At 57.5% G+C, this 17,724-nt stretch overlaps 2 protein-coding genes across 2 annotated transcripts; both read right to left on the reverse strand.

Annotated features, from left to right (window-relative positions):
- Nucleotides 1–317: 317 nt before the first annotated feature.
- Nucleotides 318–11,709, reverse strand: LOC133209813 (solute carrier family 22 member 6-A-like). The gene is made up of 11 exons (XM_061348627.1): nt 11,665–11,709; nt 8,710–9,079; nt 7,823–7,926; nt 7,555–7,709; nt 6,071–6,239; nt 4,703–4,826; nt 4,495–4,610; nt 3,156–3,370; nt 2,084–2,192; nt 1,796–1,999; nt 318–518 (listed from the first exon to the last, which is right to left on the reverse strand). Exons 2-11 carry the CDS (start codon nt 9,061–9,063, stop codon nt 437–439), a joined length of 1,632 nt encoding a protein of 543 aa, XP_061204611.1. The 5' UTR covers nt 9,064–9,079; nt 11,665–11,709; the 3' UTR covers nt 318–436.
- A 2,176-nt stretch (nt 11,710–13,885) lies between these two features.
- LOC133209795 (dr1-associated corepressor-like) lies at nt 13,886–17,540 on the reverse strand. Its single transcript, XM_061348604.1, has 7 exons — nt 17,431–17,540; nt 16,478–16,550; nt 15,597–15,690; nt 15,261–15,380; nt 14,892–14,982; nt 14,160–14,242; nt 13,886–14,027 (listed from the first exon to the last, which is right to left on the reverse strand). Exons 1-7 carry the CDS (start codon nt 17,470–17,472, stop codon nt 13,907–13,909), a joined length of 624 nt encoding a protein of 207 aa, XP_061204588.1. The 5' UTR covers nt 17,473–17,540; the 3' UTR covers nt 13,886–13,906.
- Between the last annotated feature and the right edge of the window lie 184 nt (nt 17,541–17,724).

A 17,724-nucleotide genomic window follows, 5' to 3' on the forward strand; every position in this document is an offset into this window, starting at 1 on the left:
GGTTTGGGGGTCGAACCGATGGAGGTGATCTCCAATGTGGTGGTGGTGGGCAGGAGGGACACGGTTCCTGGGCATTGTCCTATTGGAGGTGGCCTCAAGGACATGGTTCTTCGTCATTGGCCAGTCGGAGGTGACTCCAGGGAGAAGATGATGACGTGCTGTGGAAGGTGACCCCCAACAAGAGGGTTCTTGGGCACCATCTCCTTGGAGGTGACCTCAGGGACACAGCTCTTGGGCACTGTCCCATTGGAGGTGACCTCGGAGAGGGTCACTGGGTGTCATCCAAGTGGGGGTAACCTCAGAAACACCCCAAGCCGTTGTCCCCACCAGAGCTGCTTTATTGCTCCCAGGACTCCTCCGTTCCCGTCCCCAGCTGAGGATGGGGGGGCCCATTGGGGGGTGCAGGGCGCTGTGTCCCACCACCCACCATGGGCCCTCAGGGCTCCTTCTGTGGTGCCTTCTCCTGCGGCTCCAGTGGGATCTTTTCCTTGGGGTCTTCCTTGGGCTTCCGCTTGGCCCTGGGGGAGGAGGAAGCTCCATGGACACGACAGGGGCCAAGTCCAGTGCCTGCCCATCAGGAGCTCCTGGCACTGGGGCTTCTGCCAGTTCACCCATCCAGTGAGCCTCAACACAGCTGTGTGTCCATCCATAATTCAGGATTCATCATCCATCATCCATCCATCACCCATACATTCATCATCCATCCATCACCCATCCATCAGCCAGCCATCATCCCTCATCCATCCCTCATCCATCCATCATCCATCCATCATCCATACATTCATCATCCATCCATCATCCATCCATACATTCATCATCCATCATCATCCATCCATCAGCCATCCATCATCCCTCATCCATCCATCATCCATCCATCCATCCATCCATCATCCCTCCATCATCCATCCATCCATCATCCATCATCCATCCATCCATCATCCATCATCCATCATCCATCCATCATCCATCCATCATCCATCCATCCATCCATCCCTCATCCATCCATCATCCATCCATCCATCCATCCATCCATCATCCATCCATCCATCATCCATCCATCATCCATCCATCCATCCATCCATCATCCATCATCCATCCATCCTCCATCCATCCATCCATCATCCATCATCCATCCATCATCCATCCATCATCCATCCATCCATCCATCTCTCATCCATCCATCATCCATCCATCCATCCATCCATCCATCCCTCATCCATCCATCCATCATCCATCCATCATCCATCCATCCATCCATCCATCATCCATCATCCATCCATCCTCCATCCATCCATCCATCATCCATCATCCATCCATCATCCATCCATCATCCATCCATCCATCCATCTCTCATCCATCCATCCATCCATCCATCCATCCATCCATCCATCCCTCATCCATCCATCATCCATCCATCCATCCATCCCTCATCCATCCATCATCCATCCATCCATCCATCCATCCATCCATCCATCCATCATCCATCCATCCATCATCCATCCATCATCCATCCATCCATCATCCATCCATCCATCCATCCCTCATCCATCCATCATCCATCCATCCATCCATCCATCCATCCATCCATCCATCATCCATCCATCCATCATCCATCCATCATCCATCCATCCATCATCCATCCATCCATCCATCCATCATCCATCATCCATCCATCATCCATCCATCCTCCATCCATCCATCCATCCATCCCTCATCCATCCATCCATCATCCATCATCTATCCATCATCCATCCATCACCTATCCACCATCCATCCACCCCTCATCCCCTCTCACCTGCTCTCCACCTCCTGGATGGTGTCTGGCAGGGGCATGTTGAGTGTCTCCGGAAGGAACGTGGCCACCACTGCCGCCACCACTGGGAACACCCCATAGACCGCAGGGGGCAGGAGGGGGTAGGACTCATCCAGCATCTTCACCAGCGGTGCCACGATGCCACCGACGCGCGCCATGGTGCTGCCAAAGCCCAGCCCCGTCTGCCTGCAGCCACCATGGGACAGGACACCAGGGTCACCCATAGGAGATGGGACAGGGATGCCCGGTGTCACCCATGGGTGCTGGTACCTGATAGGGGTGGGGTAGAGCTCGGTGGTGTAGAGGAACACGCAGTTGAAGGAGGCTGAGAGGCAGCCCTTGCCCAGCACCGCCAGCGACGTGCGCAGCGTCTGCAGCTCTGTGGGACATGGACATGGATGGATGGTGGAGGGAGGATGGATGGAGGATGGAGGGATGGATTGATGGATGGATGGATGGATGATGGAAGATGGATGATGGATGATGGATGGAGGATGAAGGATGGATGGATGGATGATAGATGGATGATGGATGAATGATGGATGATGGGTGGATGATGGATGATGGATGGATGATGGATGATGGATGGATGGATGGATGATGGATGAATGGATGGATGATGGATGGATGGATGGATGATGGATGATGGATGGATGGATGATGGATGATGGATGGATGGATGGATGATGGATGGATGGATGGATGATGATGGATGGATGGATGGATGATGATGGATGGATGGATGGATGATGGATGGATGGATGGATGGATGGATGATGGATGGATGGATGGATGAAGGATGGATGATGGATGGATGGATGATGGATGGATGGATGGATGATGGATTGATGGATGATGGATGATGGATGGATGGATGGATGGATGGATGGATGGATGATGGATGGATGGATGGAGGATGGATGATGGATTGATGGATGATGGATGATGGATGGATGGAGGATGGATGATGGATGGATGATGGATTGATGGATGATGGAGGATGGATGGATGGATGGAGGATGGATGATGGATGGATGGATGATGGATGATGGACGAATGGATGATGGATGATGGACGAATGGATGGATGATGGATGGATGGATGATGGATGATGGATTGATGGATGATGGACAATGGATGAATGGATGGAGGATGGATGATGGACGAACCAATCATGGATGGATGATGGATGGGTGGATGGATGGATGCAGATGGTGCTCAATTCAATGGCTGGAGAAGGGAGCGATGGGTGAGGAGCATACGACACTTGTGTAACCCACAGGTGGGGACATCAGGGGCTGGACCAGGACCTGCAGAAGGTCCCATTGGCCCCAGCACTCACCTGTGGGCACGAAGATGTTGGCGATGATGGCCAAGCCTGCCAGGAAGAGCGCAACCGCGAGGGACAGGCGCCGGCCCACATAGCTCAATGAGATGGTCACCACCACCTTGGCTGGGAAGTCCACAGCGCCAAAGATCACCTGGATGAGGTAAATGCTGACCCCGAAGTTCTGCAGGTCCATGGCCAGCCCATAATAGGAGAAACTGATGGAGAACCTGGAGCGGGGCAGAGGGATGGACCTTGAGCTGGTGGCACCAACCTGGGGTGTTACTGTGGGGTGGGGGAGATGAGGGTGGTGGCGCTGTTGGATGGCTGGATTCAATGATTGTCCAACTGTCCATCCATCCATCATCCATTATCTGTCATCTGTCCATCATCCATCCATCCATCCATCCATCCATCCATCCATCCATCCATCCCTCCATCCACCCATCCATCCATCATTCATTCATCTATTATCCATCCGTCATCTGCCATCCATTATCTATCCATTATTCACCCATTATCCATCCATCATCCACCAGCCATCACCCATCCATCATCTTCCACCCATCATCCATCATCCATCATCCATCCATCATCCATCCATTCATCCATCATCCATCCATTCATCCATCATCCATCATCCATCTTCCATCCATCATCCATCCATCATCCATCATCCATCATCTGTTCATCATCTATCCATCATTCACCCATCATCCATCCATCATCTATCCATTATCCATCCATCATCTATCATCCACCATCCATTACCCATCCGTCATCCATTCATCCATCATCTATTCATCATCTATCCATCATTCACCCATCATCCATCAAACATCTGTCCATCATCCATCCATCATCTGTCATCCACCATCCCTCACCCATCCATCATCTGCCATCCATCATCCATTCATCCATCTATTCATCATCTATCCATCATTCACCCATCATCCATCCATCATCCATCTATCATCCACCATCCATCATCCATCCATCCATCCATCCATCATCCATCCATCCATCCATTATCCATCCATCCATCCATCATCCATCATCCATCCATCCATCATCCACCATCCATCATCCATCATCCATCCATCCATCATCCACCATCCATCATCCATCCATCCACCCATCCATCCATCATCCATCCATCCACCCATCCATCCATCATCCATCCATCATCCATCATCCACCATCCATCATCCATCATCCATCATCCACCATCCATCCATCATCCATCCATCCATCCATCATCCATCCATCCATCATCCACCACCCATCATCCACCATCCATCACCCATCTCCCCTCCATCTCCCATCCCTCCTCCTCCTCCTTCCCCAGCCCCACCAGACGATGCAGAGGCAGAAGAAGATGCGGCGGATGACGGGTGTCCGGACCAGGTCAGAGACGGTGTAGGAGGCCTTGAGCCCAGCCAGCTCCTCCTTCATGTGGGACCTCAGGATCTGGAGGTGGGGGGTGCGCAATGGGACACGCTGGTGGGGACAGGGGTGGGAAACTGGGACCCCCCCCCCCCCCCGCCATGGGGCCACCAAACCTCCACCGTGATCTTCTCCCCTTCCTCCTTCCTCCCGTTGATCCCGGCCACGCGCTGCAGGACCCTCACGGCCGCCTCGGCCTTGCCCGAGAGCACCAACCAGCGCGCTGACTCCGCCAGCCACCTGCAATGGGAGGGGACAGTGGGGCCCTGGAGCCATCACTGCGTCCCCACTGCGTCCTAATGCATCCCATCACATCCCAGCTCATCCCACTGCATCCCAGCTCATCCCACCTCATTCCACTGCATCCCACTGCATCCCAGCTCATCCCACTGCACCCCACTGCATCCCAGCTCATCCCACCTCATCCCACTGCATCCCACTGCATCCCATCATATCCCACCTCATCCCACCACATCCCACCTCATCCCACTGCCTCCCAGCTCATCCCACCGCATCCCATTACATCCCACCTTATCCCACTGCATCCCATCACATCCCACCTCATCCCAGTGCCTCCCAGCTCATCCCACCGCCTCCCAGCTCATCCCACCGCATCGCACCGCATCCCATTACATCCCACCTTATCCCACTGCATCCCACCACATCCCACTGCATCCCAGCTCATCCCACCACATCGCACCACATCCCATTACATCCCACCATATCCCACTGCATCCCATCACATCCCACCTCATCCCACTGCGTCCTACCTCATCCCACTGCATCCTACCTCATCCCACTGCATCCCAGCTTATCCCACGGCACCCCATTACATCCCACCTTATCCCACCTCATCCCATCACATCCCACCTCATCCCACCACGTCCTACCTCATCCCACTGCATCCTACCTCATTCCACTGCATCCCAGCGCATCCCATTACATTCCACTACATCCAACTGTGTCCTGTCTTGTACCACCACATCCCACCATGTCCCAACACATCCCACAGCATTCCATCACCTCCCACCACATCCCATCTCATGCCCCTGCATCCCACCACATCCCACCTCATCCTACTGCATCCCACCTCATCCCATCCCATTCCCACCATGTCCCACCTCATCCCACTGCATCCCATCCCATCACTTCCTACCACATCCTACTGTGTCCCACCTTATCCCACCACCTCCTACTACATCCCACCACATCCCACTGCATCCCACTGCATCCCACTGCATCCCACCAGGTCCCACCTCATCCCACTGCATCACATCACATCCCATGGCATCCCATCACTTCCTACCACATCCTACTGTGTCCCACCTTACCCCACCACCTCCTACCACATCCCACCACATCCCACCACATCCCACTGCATCCCACTGCATCCCACTGCATCCCACTGCATCCCACTGCATCCCACCAGGTCCCACCTCATCCCACCTCATCCCACCTCATCCCCATGGCCACCAGTGCCCTACCAGGAGTAGAGGAGGAAGCCGAAGAAGGGCAGGGACACGGTGAGCTGGAGGCTGCGCCAGTGGGGCACGGCAAAGGCCACCCCAGCCAGCAGGATCTGCCCCAGGGTGTAGGCGAAGCCGGTGATGGCCACGGTGATGGCGCGGTGGGACGTGGGGATCCACTCCACCACTGCGGGGACACCGTGACACAGAGGGGCCTGGGCACGGGCAATGGGCCCAGCCGTGGCCATGGGGGTGACAGCGCTCATGGGGCAGTCCAGGTGTGGCCACTGGGGCAACCCAGCACATGGCCATTGGGTTGTGCCCTCCACAGCCACTGGGTCATCCCCATGCATGGACATTGGGTCACCCCCATGCATGGACATTGGATCATCCCCATCCATGGACATTGGGTCATCTCCATCCATGGCCATAGGGTCATCCCCATCATGGCCATTGGATCATCCCCATCCATGGCCATTGGGTCATCCCCATCCATGGCCATTGTGTCGTCCCCATCCATGGCCATTGGGTCATCCCCATGCATGGACATTGGGTCATCCCCATCCATGGCCATTGGGTCATCCCCATCCATGGCCATTGGGTCGTCCCCATCCATGGCCATTGGGTCATCCCCATCCATGGCCATTGGGTCATCCCCATCCATGGCCATTGGGTCATCCCCATGCATGGCCATTGGGTCATCCCCATGCATGGCCATTGGGTCATCCCCATGCATGGCCATTGGGTCATCCCCATCCATGGCCATTGGGTCATCCCCATGCATGGCCATTGGGTCATCCCCATGCATGGACATTGGATCATCCCCATCCGTGGACATTGGGTCGTCCCCATCCATGGCCATTGGGTCATCCCCATCCATGGACATTGGGTCATCCCCACTCATGGACATTGGGTCATCCCCATCCATGGCCATTGGGTTGTGCCCTCCACAGCCATTGGGTCATCCCCATGCATGGCCATTGGGTCATCCCCATCCATGGACATTGGGTCATCCCCATCCATGGCCATTGGATCATCCCCATCCATGGACATTGGGTCATCCCCATCCGTGGACATTGGATCATCCCCATCCATGGACATTGGATTGTGCCCTCCACAGCCATTGGATCATCCCCATGCATGGCCATTGGATCATTCCCATCCGTGGACATTGGGTCATTTCCACCCATGGCCATTGGATCATCCCCATCCATGGCCATTGGGTTGCTCCCACCCATGGGCACTAGGTCATTCCCATCCATGGCCATTGGATTGTCCTCTCAATAGCCAATGGGATGTCCCCATCCATGTCATTGTGTCATCTCCACCCATGGCCATTGAGTTGTCCCCTCCACAGCCATTGGGTTGTCTCTTCCATGGCCATTGGGACATCCCAACCCATGGCCATTGGGCTGATCCGGTCCATAGCTATTGGGTCATCTCCATCCATGCCCATTGTAACATCCCCATGTGATGGCCCCCCCATGTCCCCTGTCCCTCACCCAGGCAGGCGATGCTGAGCCCGAAGCCGGACAGGGCCATGCCACCAGCAAAGCGCAGGACGCAGTAGGTCGCGTAGTTGGGGGCAAAGGCAGTGCAGGTCCCCATCACCCCCAGCTGCAGGTAGGACCACATCAGCATGGCCTTGCGCCCGAACCTGCAATGGCAGCACTGGGAGCCACTGGAAGCCACTGGGAGCCATTGGGTGCTGGGGGGGGGCAATGGCCAAGGGAGAAACTGAGGCCCCAGGGGGGTTCTCGCCACCTTTACCTGTCTGAGAGGCCCCCCAGGACGAGGGCACCCACCAGGACCCCGGCCATGTAGATGGACTGGGCCATCTGCCGGAGCTGCCGGTAGCTGCAGACCAGGTCCCACTGCAGGGAGGGGATGAGGTGAGGTCCTGCTCTGCTCTCTTCTCCATCCATCATCATCCATCCATCACCCATCCATCCATCCATCCATTCATCACCCATCCATCCATCATCCATCATCCATCCATCATCATCCATTCATCCATCATCCATCCATCCATCCATCCATCATCCATCCATCCATCCATCCATCCATCATCCATCCATCACCCATCCATCCGTCCATCACCCATCCATCCATCATCCATCCATCCATCACCCATCCATCCATCCATCACCCATCCATCCATCATCCATCATCCATCCATCATCATCCATTCATCCATCACCCATCCATCATCCATCATCCATCCATCCATCACCCATCCATCCGTCCATCACCCATCCATCCATCATCCATCATCCATCCATCATCATCCATTCATCCATCATCCATCCATCCATCCATCATCATCCATCCATCCATCACCCATCCATCCATCCATCACCCATCCATCCATCACCCATCCATCTATCCATCATCCATCCATCATCCATCCATCATCATCCATCCATCCATAACCCATCCATCCATCATCCATCATCCACCCATCATCATCCATCATCATTCATCCATCCATCCTCCATCCATCCATCCATCCATCCACCCACCATCCACCATAACCCACCATCACCCACCCACCATCCATCCATCCACCACCCCACCACCTCCATCCCCCTCACCCCCCAGCCCCATCCTCCCCACCTCCCCCATCCCCCCCCCCCCCCCCATCCCCATATCCCCACCTCAGTGACGATGGTGGCCACGTAGGTGCTGCGGTCGTACTCCCACCCATCACCGCAGGGCTCGGTGCGCCGGGGCCCGCTGCTGCCGTTACCGGGCTTGGAGCCCACGTAGCGCAGGCAGGAGCCCAGGGTGGCCTCGGCGGGCTCGAGGGTGCCGTTCCCCCCCCATGGGGTGCCATTGGTGGCGTTGAAGGGGCCGGGGAGGCGGCAGCGGTGGGGGGGGACGGCGGCGGTGAAGTTCTGCAGGAGGTTGTGGCTGGCCATGAGCAGGATGGGCACCACCAACAGCGCCGTCTGCAGCACCTGGAACCGGCCCAGGCCCCCGACCTGCGCCAGCACCGCCCCGAACGGCATCGCCGGGGCACCGGGACTGGGACCGGCATGGGGGGGGGTGTCAGAGAGGGGACAGAGGCACCCATAGGGATAGTGGCACCCATAGGGATTATGGCACCCATAGGGATAGTGGCACCCATAGGGATTATGGCACCCATAGGGACAATGGCACCCATAGGGACAATGGCACCCATAGGGACATCATCAACCCTAAAGGGCACCCATGGGGACAGTGGCACCCATAGGGACATTATCAACCCTAAAGGGCACCCATAGGGATAGTAGGACCCATAGGGACAATGGCACCCATAGGGACAATGGCACCCATAGGGATTATGGCACCCATAGGGACAATGGCACCCATAGGGACAATGGCACCCATAGGGATTATGGCACCCATAGGGACAATGGCACCCATGGGACAATGGCACCCATAGGGACATCATCAACCCTAAGGGGCACCCATGGGGACAGTAGCACCCATGGGGACAGTGGCAGCCATGGGACAATGGCACCCATAGGGATTATGGCACCCATACAGACATCATCAACCCTAAGGGGCACCCATGGGGAGAGCAGCACCCATAGGGACAGTGGCACCCATAGAACAATGGCACCCATGGGACAATGGCACCCATAGGGACATCATCAACCCTAAAGGGCACCCATGGGGATAGTAGAACTCATAGGGACAGTGGCAGCCATGGGACAATGGCACCCATAGGGACAATGGCACCCATAGGGATTATGGCACCCATAGGGACATCATCAACCCTAAAGGGCACCCATGGGGATAGTAGCACCCATAGGGACAGTGGTACCCATGGGGCAATGGTACCCATAGGGACATCATCAACCCTAAGGGGTACCCATAGGGATTGTGGCACCCATAGGGATAATGGCACCCATAGGGACATCAACCCTAAGGGGCACCCATGGGGAGAGCAGCACCCATAGGGACAGTGACAGCCATGGAACAATGGCACCCATAGGGATAATGGCACCCATAGGGACATCGTCAACCCTAAGGGGCACCCATCGGGACAGTAGCACCCATAGGGACACCAGCACCCATGGGGACAGTGGCACCCATGGGACAATGGCACCCATGGGGACATCATCAACCCTAAGGGGCACCCATGGGGACTGTGGCACACATAGGGACACTGGCACCCATAGGGATAATTGCATCCATGGGGACATCAACCCTAAGGGGCACCCATGGGGACAGCAGCATCTATAGGGACACCAGCACCCATGAGGAGAGCAGCACCCATGGGGACATCAACCCCAAGTGGCACCATAGGGACAGTGGCACCATAGGGACAGTGGCACCCATGGGGTCAGTGGTACCCAAAGGGAGAGCAGCACCCATAGGGACAGTGGCACCCATGGGGTCAGTGTCACCCATAGGGACAGTGGCACCCATGGGATCAGTGGCACCCATAGGGACAGTGTCAGAGGGGTACAGTGGCACCCATGGGGACATCACCCCCAAGTTGCACCCATAGGGACCCCAGCACCCACAGGAACAGCAGCACCCATAGAAACAGCAGCACCCATGGGGACATCACCCCTAAGGGGCACCCATAGGAACAGCAGCACCCATGGGACACCCCCTATAGGGACCCTCTTGCGTCACGCACCCCCCCCCCCTCCCCCCCGGCTCCCTGGGTCGGGTGCATCCGGTCAGATGAGTTCGGTGTCGTCCCCCCCCGTTGCCCCCAACCCCCCCCATATCCCCCCCCTCACCCCATATCCCCCCCCCCGGTGCCCTCACCCCATTCCCCTTGTCCCCAACCTGTCCTCACCCTCCCCTTGTCCCCAACCCCCCCCCATTGTCCCCAACCACTTCCCCTATCCCAGATCCATCCCCTTATCCCAACCTGTCCCCATGGCCCCCATCCCCAATGCCTTCAACCTCTGCCCCTGCCCCTATCCCAACCTCTCCCCATCCCTATCCCATTCCCTGTCCCCATCCCTATCGCAATCCCTGTCCCTTTCCCTATCCCATTCCCAGTCCCTTCCCCTCTCCCATTCCCTGTCCCTTTCCCTATCTTTTTCCCTCTCCCCATCCCTATCCCAATCCCTGTCCCTTTCCCTATCCCAATCCCTGACCCATTCCCTGTCCCTTTCCCTATCCCATTCCCTGTCCCCATCCCTATCCCAATCCCTGTCCCTTTCCCTATCCCAATCCCTGTCCCCATCCCTATCCCAATCCCTGTCCCATTCCTATCCCCATCTGTCCCCATCCCTATCCCCATCCCTACCCCATCCCTTCCTCCCATCCCTGTCCTCATCCCTGCCCCATCTCTGTCCCCATCCCTATCCCCATCCCTGTCCCATCCCTATCCCCATCCCTTTCCCCATCCCTATCCCCATCCCTGTCCCCATCCCTATCCCCATCCCTCTCGCCTATCCCAATCCCTGTCCCTTTCCCTATCCCATCCCTATCCCATTCCCTGTCCCCATCCCTATCCCAACCTGTCCCTTTCCCTATCCCAACCTGTCCCCATCCCTATCCCAACCTGTCCCTTTCCCTATCCCAACCTGTCCCCATCCCAATCCCATTCCCTGTCCCCATCCCTATCCCACTCCCTCTCCCATTCCCTATCCCAGTACCTGTCCCTGTCCCGTTCCCGTTCCCGTTCCCAGTCCCGGTCCCGTCGCAGCTGAGGCCAAAAGCGAGGGATTCGGGCAAAAGTCCCGGGATCGGGGGGGGGGAGGGGGGGAAGGGGGGGGGAGGGGCGGATTCCAGCGCGGCGGGAGCGCGGTGCAGGGTCCCCCCGCCCGCCGGCCCCATAGAGCCCCATACAGCACCCATAGAGCCCCATAGAGATCTATAGGGATCCACAAAGCACTCACAGAGACCTATAGAGCACCCATAGAGATCTATAGGGATCCATAGGGCACTCACAGAGACCTATAGAGCACCCATAGAGATCTATAGGGATCCATAGAGCACCCATAGAGCCCTATAGAGCACACATAGAGATCTATAGGGATCCACAGAGCACTCACAGAGACCTATAGAGCACCCATAGAGATCTATAGGGATCCATAGAGCACCCATAGAGCCCTATAGAGCACCCATAGAGATCTATAGGGATCCACAGAGCACTTACAGAGACCTATAGAACACCCATAGAGCCCTATGGAGACCCACAGACACCCATAGAGCCCCTATAGAGACCAATAGAGCACCCATAGAGACCTACAGTGATCCATAGAGCACTCATCGAGACCTATAGAGCACCTATAAATACCCATAGAGCACCCATACAGTCCCTATAGAGACCCATAGAGCACTCAAGAGACCTATAAACCATCCATAGAGATCCACTATAGAGACCAACAGAAACCCATAGAGCCCCACAGAGCCCCTATAGAGACCCACAGAGCCCTACAGCAACCCATACAACACCCATAGAGTCCTTACAGAGCCCTATAGAGAGCCATAAAGCACCCATACAGAGACACAGAGCCCTGCAGTGACCCATAGAGCCCCTATAAAGCACTTCCTTATGGAGCCCCTATAGAGCACTTGACCTATAGAGCCCCATAAAGCCCTCATACAGCATTTGGAACTCCTCAGTGAGGCCCTTGAGGTGTCCCATAGATGCCTATAGGGTCTGTCGGGCCCCTACAGACCCCTATAGGTCTCTATGGGATTCTGTAGGTCTCAATACCCCCCCCCCCAATGGCTCCTATAGGCCCCCATAAACCCAATTAAGGGCTCCTATAGGCTCCTTTAACACCCCCATGAGCTCTTATAGGCCCTATAAACCCCCTCTGGCCTCCTACAGGCCCCTAAAGATGCTCTTATGAGATCCTATAGGTATCTATAAACACTAGGAGCTCCTATAGCCCCTATAAGCCCTATTAGAGGTACCTATAAGCCTTTATAAACCCTATTAGAGGTGCCTATAGGTTCCTATAACCCTATTAGAGGTGCCTATAGGCCCCCATAAACCCTATTAAAGGTGCCTATAGGCTCCTATAACCCTATTAGAGGTGCCTATAGGCCTCTATAAACCCTATTAGAGGTACCTATAGGCCCCTATAAACCCTATTAGAGGTGGCTATAGGCTCCTATAACCCTATCAGAGGTGCCTATAGGCTCCTATAAGCACTATTAGAGGTACCTATAGGCTCCTATAAACCCTATTAGAAGTGCCTATAGGCTCCTATAAACCCTATTAGAAGTGCCTATAGGCTCCTATAAACCCTATTAGAAGCGCCTATAGGCTCCTATAACCCTATTAGAGGTGCCTATAGGCCCCTATAAACCTGCTCTGGGCTTCTATACATCCCTGTACCACCCTTATGGGCTCTTATCCCGCCTATAAGCTCCTCTATGGGTTCCTATAGGTCTCCCTAACCCCCCCATGAGCCCCTATAGCTCCTATGGGGTCTCCTATGGGGCTCCTCTGTGTCGCTGCAGCCCCCTAGTGGCCAAGAGAGGCACCACGCGTCCCCAATAGGACTTTAAGGGAAGGGGGGGGTGGGTTTGGGGGGGCCCAATGGGGTTTGGGGGGGGGGTCCAAGGGGGGGGAGGAGGAGGATGTATGGAAACAGCAACTTTATTGAGCCGATACAAACCTCCCCCCATCCCCGACTCATTAAATGTCACCAAAGGGCCCCAAAATCACCCCCCCCCCACCCCGGCTTTAAAATGGGGTCCGGGAACCCCAAGAACGGGGGGAGGAGCCTCAGGATTCCAGGATAAACCCCAAGAATCCCAGGATCCAAACTGAGCCCCTCCCCCCCCCAGCATCACCCCAATGCCCCTCCCCCCCCCCCAACACCCAGGGAGGGCTTTGAGGGGGGTGCAAGGTGGGGGAGGGGGGGGTGTTTGGGGGTGTCAGGAGTCGTAATCTTCCTCCTCTTCCTCTTCCTCGCGGGCCCGGGGGGGGCCGGGGGCTGGGGGGAGCCCCCCTGGTAATGTTGGGGGGGGCCCCAAGGGTGCAAAAGGCCCCCCCGGGCTGTGGGAACAAGGGGTCAATGGAGCCAAAATGGGGGGGGGGGGGGAAGGGTTTAACACCCTTCACCCCCTCTCCCCCCCGGTTTGAGGGGGGGGGGTCCCCCCCAAAAAGGGGTTCCTGGTATTGGGGTACCTGGAGAAGTTAAGGGGGGCGGGTGCGGGGGGGGGCGGTGCTGGCTCCTCCTCCCCATCGCTGTCACTGTCCTCAGAGTCCTCCTGGGGGGGATGGAAATGAGGGGACACAGGGACCCCCAAATCCCACCCCGCCCCCCAGGACCACTCAACCCCCCTCAAGACCCCCCCAAACCCATCCAGGACCCCCCGAAACCTCCTCAAGACTCCCCCAAACACCTCCAACATCCCCCCAAACCCATCCAGGACCCCCTAAACCCCCTCAAGGCCCCCCCAAACCCATCCAGGACCACCCCAAACCCCCCTCAAACCCATCCAGGACCCCCAAACCCCCTCAAGACCCCCCAAACCCATCCAGGGCCCCCCAAACCTCCCTCAAGACCCCCCCAAACCCATCCAGGACCCCCCAAACCCCCTCAAGGCCCCCCCAAACCCATCCAGGACCACCCCAAACCCCCTCAAACCCGGCACCCCAAACCCCCTCAAGGCCCCCCCAAACCCATCCAGGACCCCCCAACCCCCTCAAGACCCCCCCAAACCCATCCAGGACCCCCCAAACCCCCGACCCCCTAAACCCATCCAGGGCCCCCCAAACCTCCTCAAGACCCCCCCAAACCCATCCAGGACCCCCCCAAACCTCCTCAAGACCCCCCCAAACCCCTTCAAGACCCCCCCAACCCCCCCCCCCGGACCCCCTCAACCTCCCATTTGGAATATTGGGGTCCCCCCCCACCTCCTGCTCCGTGTCCGTTCCTGACTGTTTGGGATCCTTCCCCTTCCCACCGGGACCCCCGTTCTTCCGGCCGGCTCCGGGGCGACGACCCCTGGAAGAGCCCCCCCCAAGACATTGGGGACCCCCCATTATCACCCATAACACCCCTATGGGAAGGACCCACGTATTGGAGACCCCCCCCCCCATTCCCATTGGATCCAGTGGTTTGGGGGATCCCCTCCCTGTACCCCATTCCCATAGGGAATTCCATTGGGGAACCACTCTCTCATCGACCCCCCCCCCATGGGGATGTCAGGGGGGGTCCCATGTGTATGGGGGGGGGTCTCTGATGTAGGGGAGGTCCCATATATTGGGGGGGGCATCACCCACCTGCGGGGCCCCCTCTCCCCATCGCCATGGGGCTCCTCGCCTTCCCCTTGCATATCCGGTACGGCGGCCACTAAATCCTTAAGGAAGTCGAACTGCTGCTCCAGCTCGATGCATTGCTTCCTATGGGAAAAGGGGGCGGGGTCAGCAGGCCACGCCCCCAACATAAACCACGCCCCTCACTATTAAGCCCCGCCCCTCCATAAGGCTTAAATGGGGGAATGAGATAACCAAGGCACTGAGCGATGCAGACCCCTTCCTAAATGGGTCCTGGGTACCCCCCCCCCCAAAATGGGGTCCAGGGACCCCAATGGGCCCTGGGTGCTGGGGGGTGCTCACAGGTGGGAGGTGGTCATGGTCTTGGCATTGCGGGACTGGGTGACGTGGCAGGCCTTCCGCAGCAGCGACTCCAGGAAGAGCTCCAGGGCACGGGCTGGGGTGCTAAGGACCCCCACGGACACCCCCTGGCACCCATGGGTACCAATGGACACCCATAGAACCCCATAAACCATAATGGACACTCATGGAGCCCTAGGGATCCCCACAGCCACCTCCCCATGGGCACCCATAGACACCCATGGGTACCAATAGACACCCATGGGTACCAATAGACACCCACAGAACCCCATAAACCATAATGGACACTCATGGAGCACTAGGGATCCCCACAGCCACCTCCCCATGGGCACCCATAGACACCCATGGGTACCAATAGACACCCATGGGTACCAATAGACACCCACAGAACCCCATAAACCATAATGGACACTCATGAAGCCCTAGGGATCCCCACAGCCACCTCCTCATGGGCACCCATAAGACACCCATGGGTACCAATAGACACCCACAGACCCCCATAAACCATAATGGACACTCATGGAGCACTAGGGATCCCCACAGACCCCTCCATGGGCACCCATGGACACCCAGAGAGCCCCCATGGACCCCCAACCCCTTCACTAGCCCATGGGGAACCAGGTCCCAAGTGCACCCCAATCCCATGGGACCAGGGGCTACCCATAGACAGGCAGTGACATGATGACATGGGAAGGACTCAAAGGGCTGGGGGCCACCCAGGCCTGTGGGATAGAGGGGACCTCAGGAGGGATGGCACTGGGGGTCCTCAGGAGCACCCATGTGGGCAGTGGGAGGGGTGGGGGACAATGACACCCCAATATCCATGCTGGGGTGACTCCGGTGCCGCTGCTCCATAAGGATACAGATGATGACGGGGACGGCGGCCGCCACCTTCCCGATCTCCTCATCCGTCTGCATGATCTTCTTGATCCGTGCCTGCGGAACAGGAGGGAAACTGAGGCATGGACATGCCCCGCCCTTTCCAAAGCCACGCCCCCTTCCCATAACCACGCCCCCATCCTTTTATATGGGGCTGAAGGGGGCCATGCCCTTTCTTAAACCATGCCCCCCAAACACCTTAAAAGGAGGATCCCTCCAGAAGCCACGCCCCCAAACCGATGCCACAGCCGTTGCCATAGTCATGAACCCCCACATGCCCTCACCTGGGCCCATAAGCACCGCCCCCTGTACAAGCCACGCCCCTTCCCATAACCACGCCACTTCCCGTAACCACCTGCCCTCCATCCTTTTATATGGGGCTGAAGGGGACCATGCACAAGCCACGCCCCCTCTTAAACCATGCCCCCAATCGAGGCCACGCCCCCTTAATACTTTACAAAGGGGGTTCCCTCCAGAAACCACGCCCCCAAGCTGATGCCTCGCCCGTTGCCATGGTCACGAACCCCATATGCCCTCACCTGACCCCATAGGCACCACCCCCTGCACAAACCACGCCCCCTCCCATAACTACCCGCCCTGCATTCTTTTATATGGGGCTGGAGGGGACCACGCACAAGCCACGCCCCCTCTTAAACCACGTCCCCACTCGAGGCCACGCCCTTAAACACCTTACAAGGGGGGGCTCCCTAAAGAAGCCACGCCCCCAAGCCCGTTGCCATGGTCACGAACCCCACACGCCCTCACCTGGGCCTATAGGCACCGCCCCCTGCACAAACCACGCCCCCTCCCAAGACCACACCCCCGTCTCAGGCCACGCCCGCACGCACATCCCTCCCTGTTGCCATGGTGATGCTCTCCCCCCCCTCCCCCAGCCCCGCCGCCACTTCCGCCTCAGGCCCCGCCTCTCCCCGCTGACCGGCGGGAACCGCGCGTTGTATTTCTTCTTCTTGCTCGGCATCGCCCCGGTTCCGGTTCCGGTGCCGCTGGGTCCCGCTTCGGGCCCCGGCACCGGCTGGGCCTCTCCCTTGCTCCGCTCCGGCTCCGAGGCCCTGCCGCCAACAAACCCCGCCCCTTCCGGGAGGGGCGGGAAACAATCCCCGCCTTTTCCGGTTATAGCTCCGCCTCCCTCAGGGCTGCGCTTTGCGCACGGCCCGCTAACCGCACCAACGCAGACCACGCCCCCTTGAAGCCACGCCCCCAAATCAAAGCT

Source organism: Neopsephotus bourkii, unplaced genomic scaffold, assembly GCF_033783945.1.
Source record: "Neopsephotus bourkii isolate Nb327-2 ecotype Australia unplaced genomic scaffold, CSIRO-AGI_Nbou_v1 NB_365, whole genome shotgun sequence".
NCBI classification, from domain to species: domain Eukaryota; kingdom Metazoa; phylum Chordata; class Aves; order Psittaciformes; family Psittacidae; genus Neopsephotus; species Neopsephotus bourkii.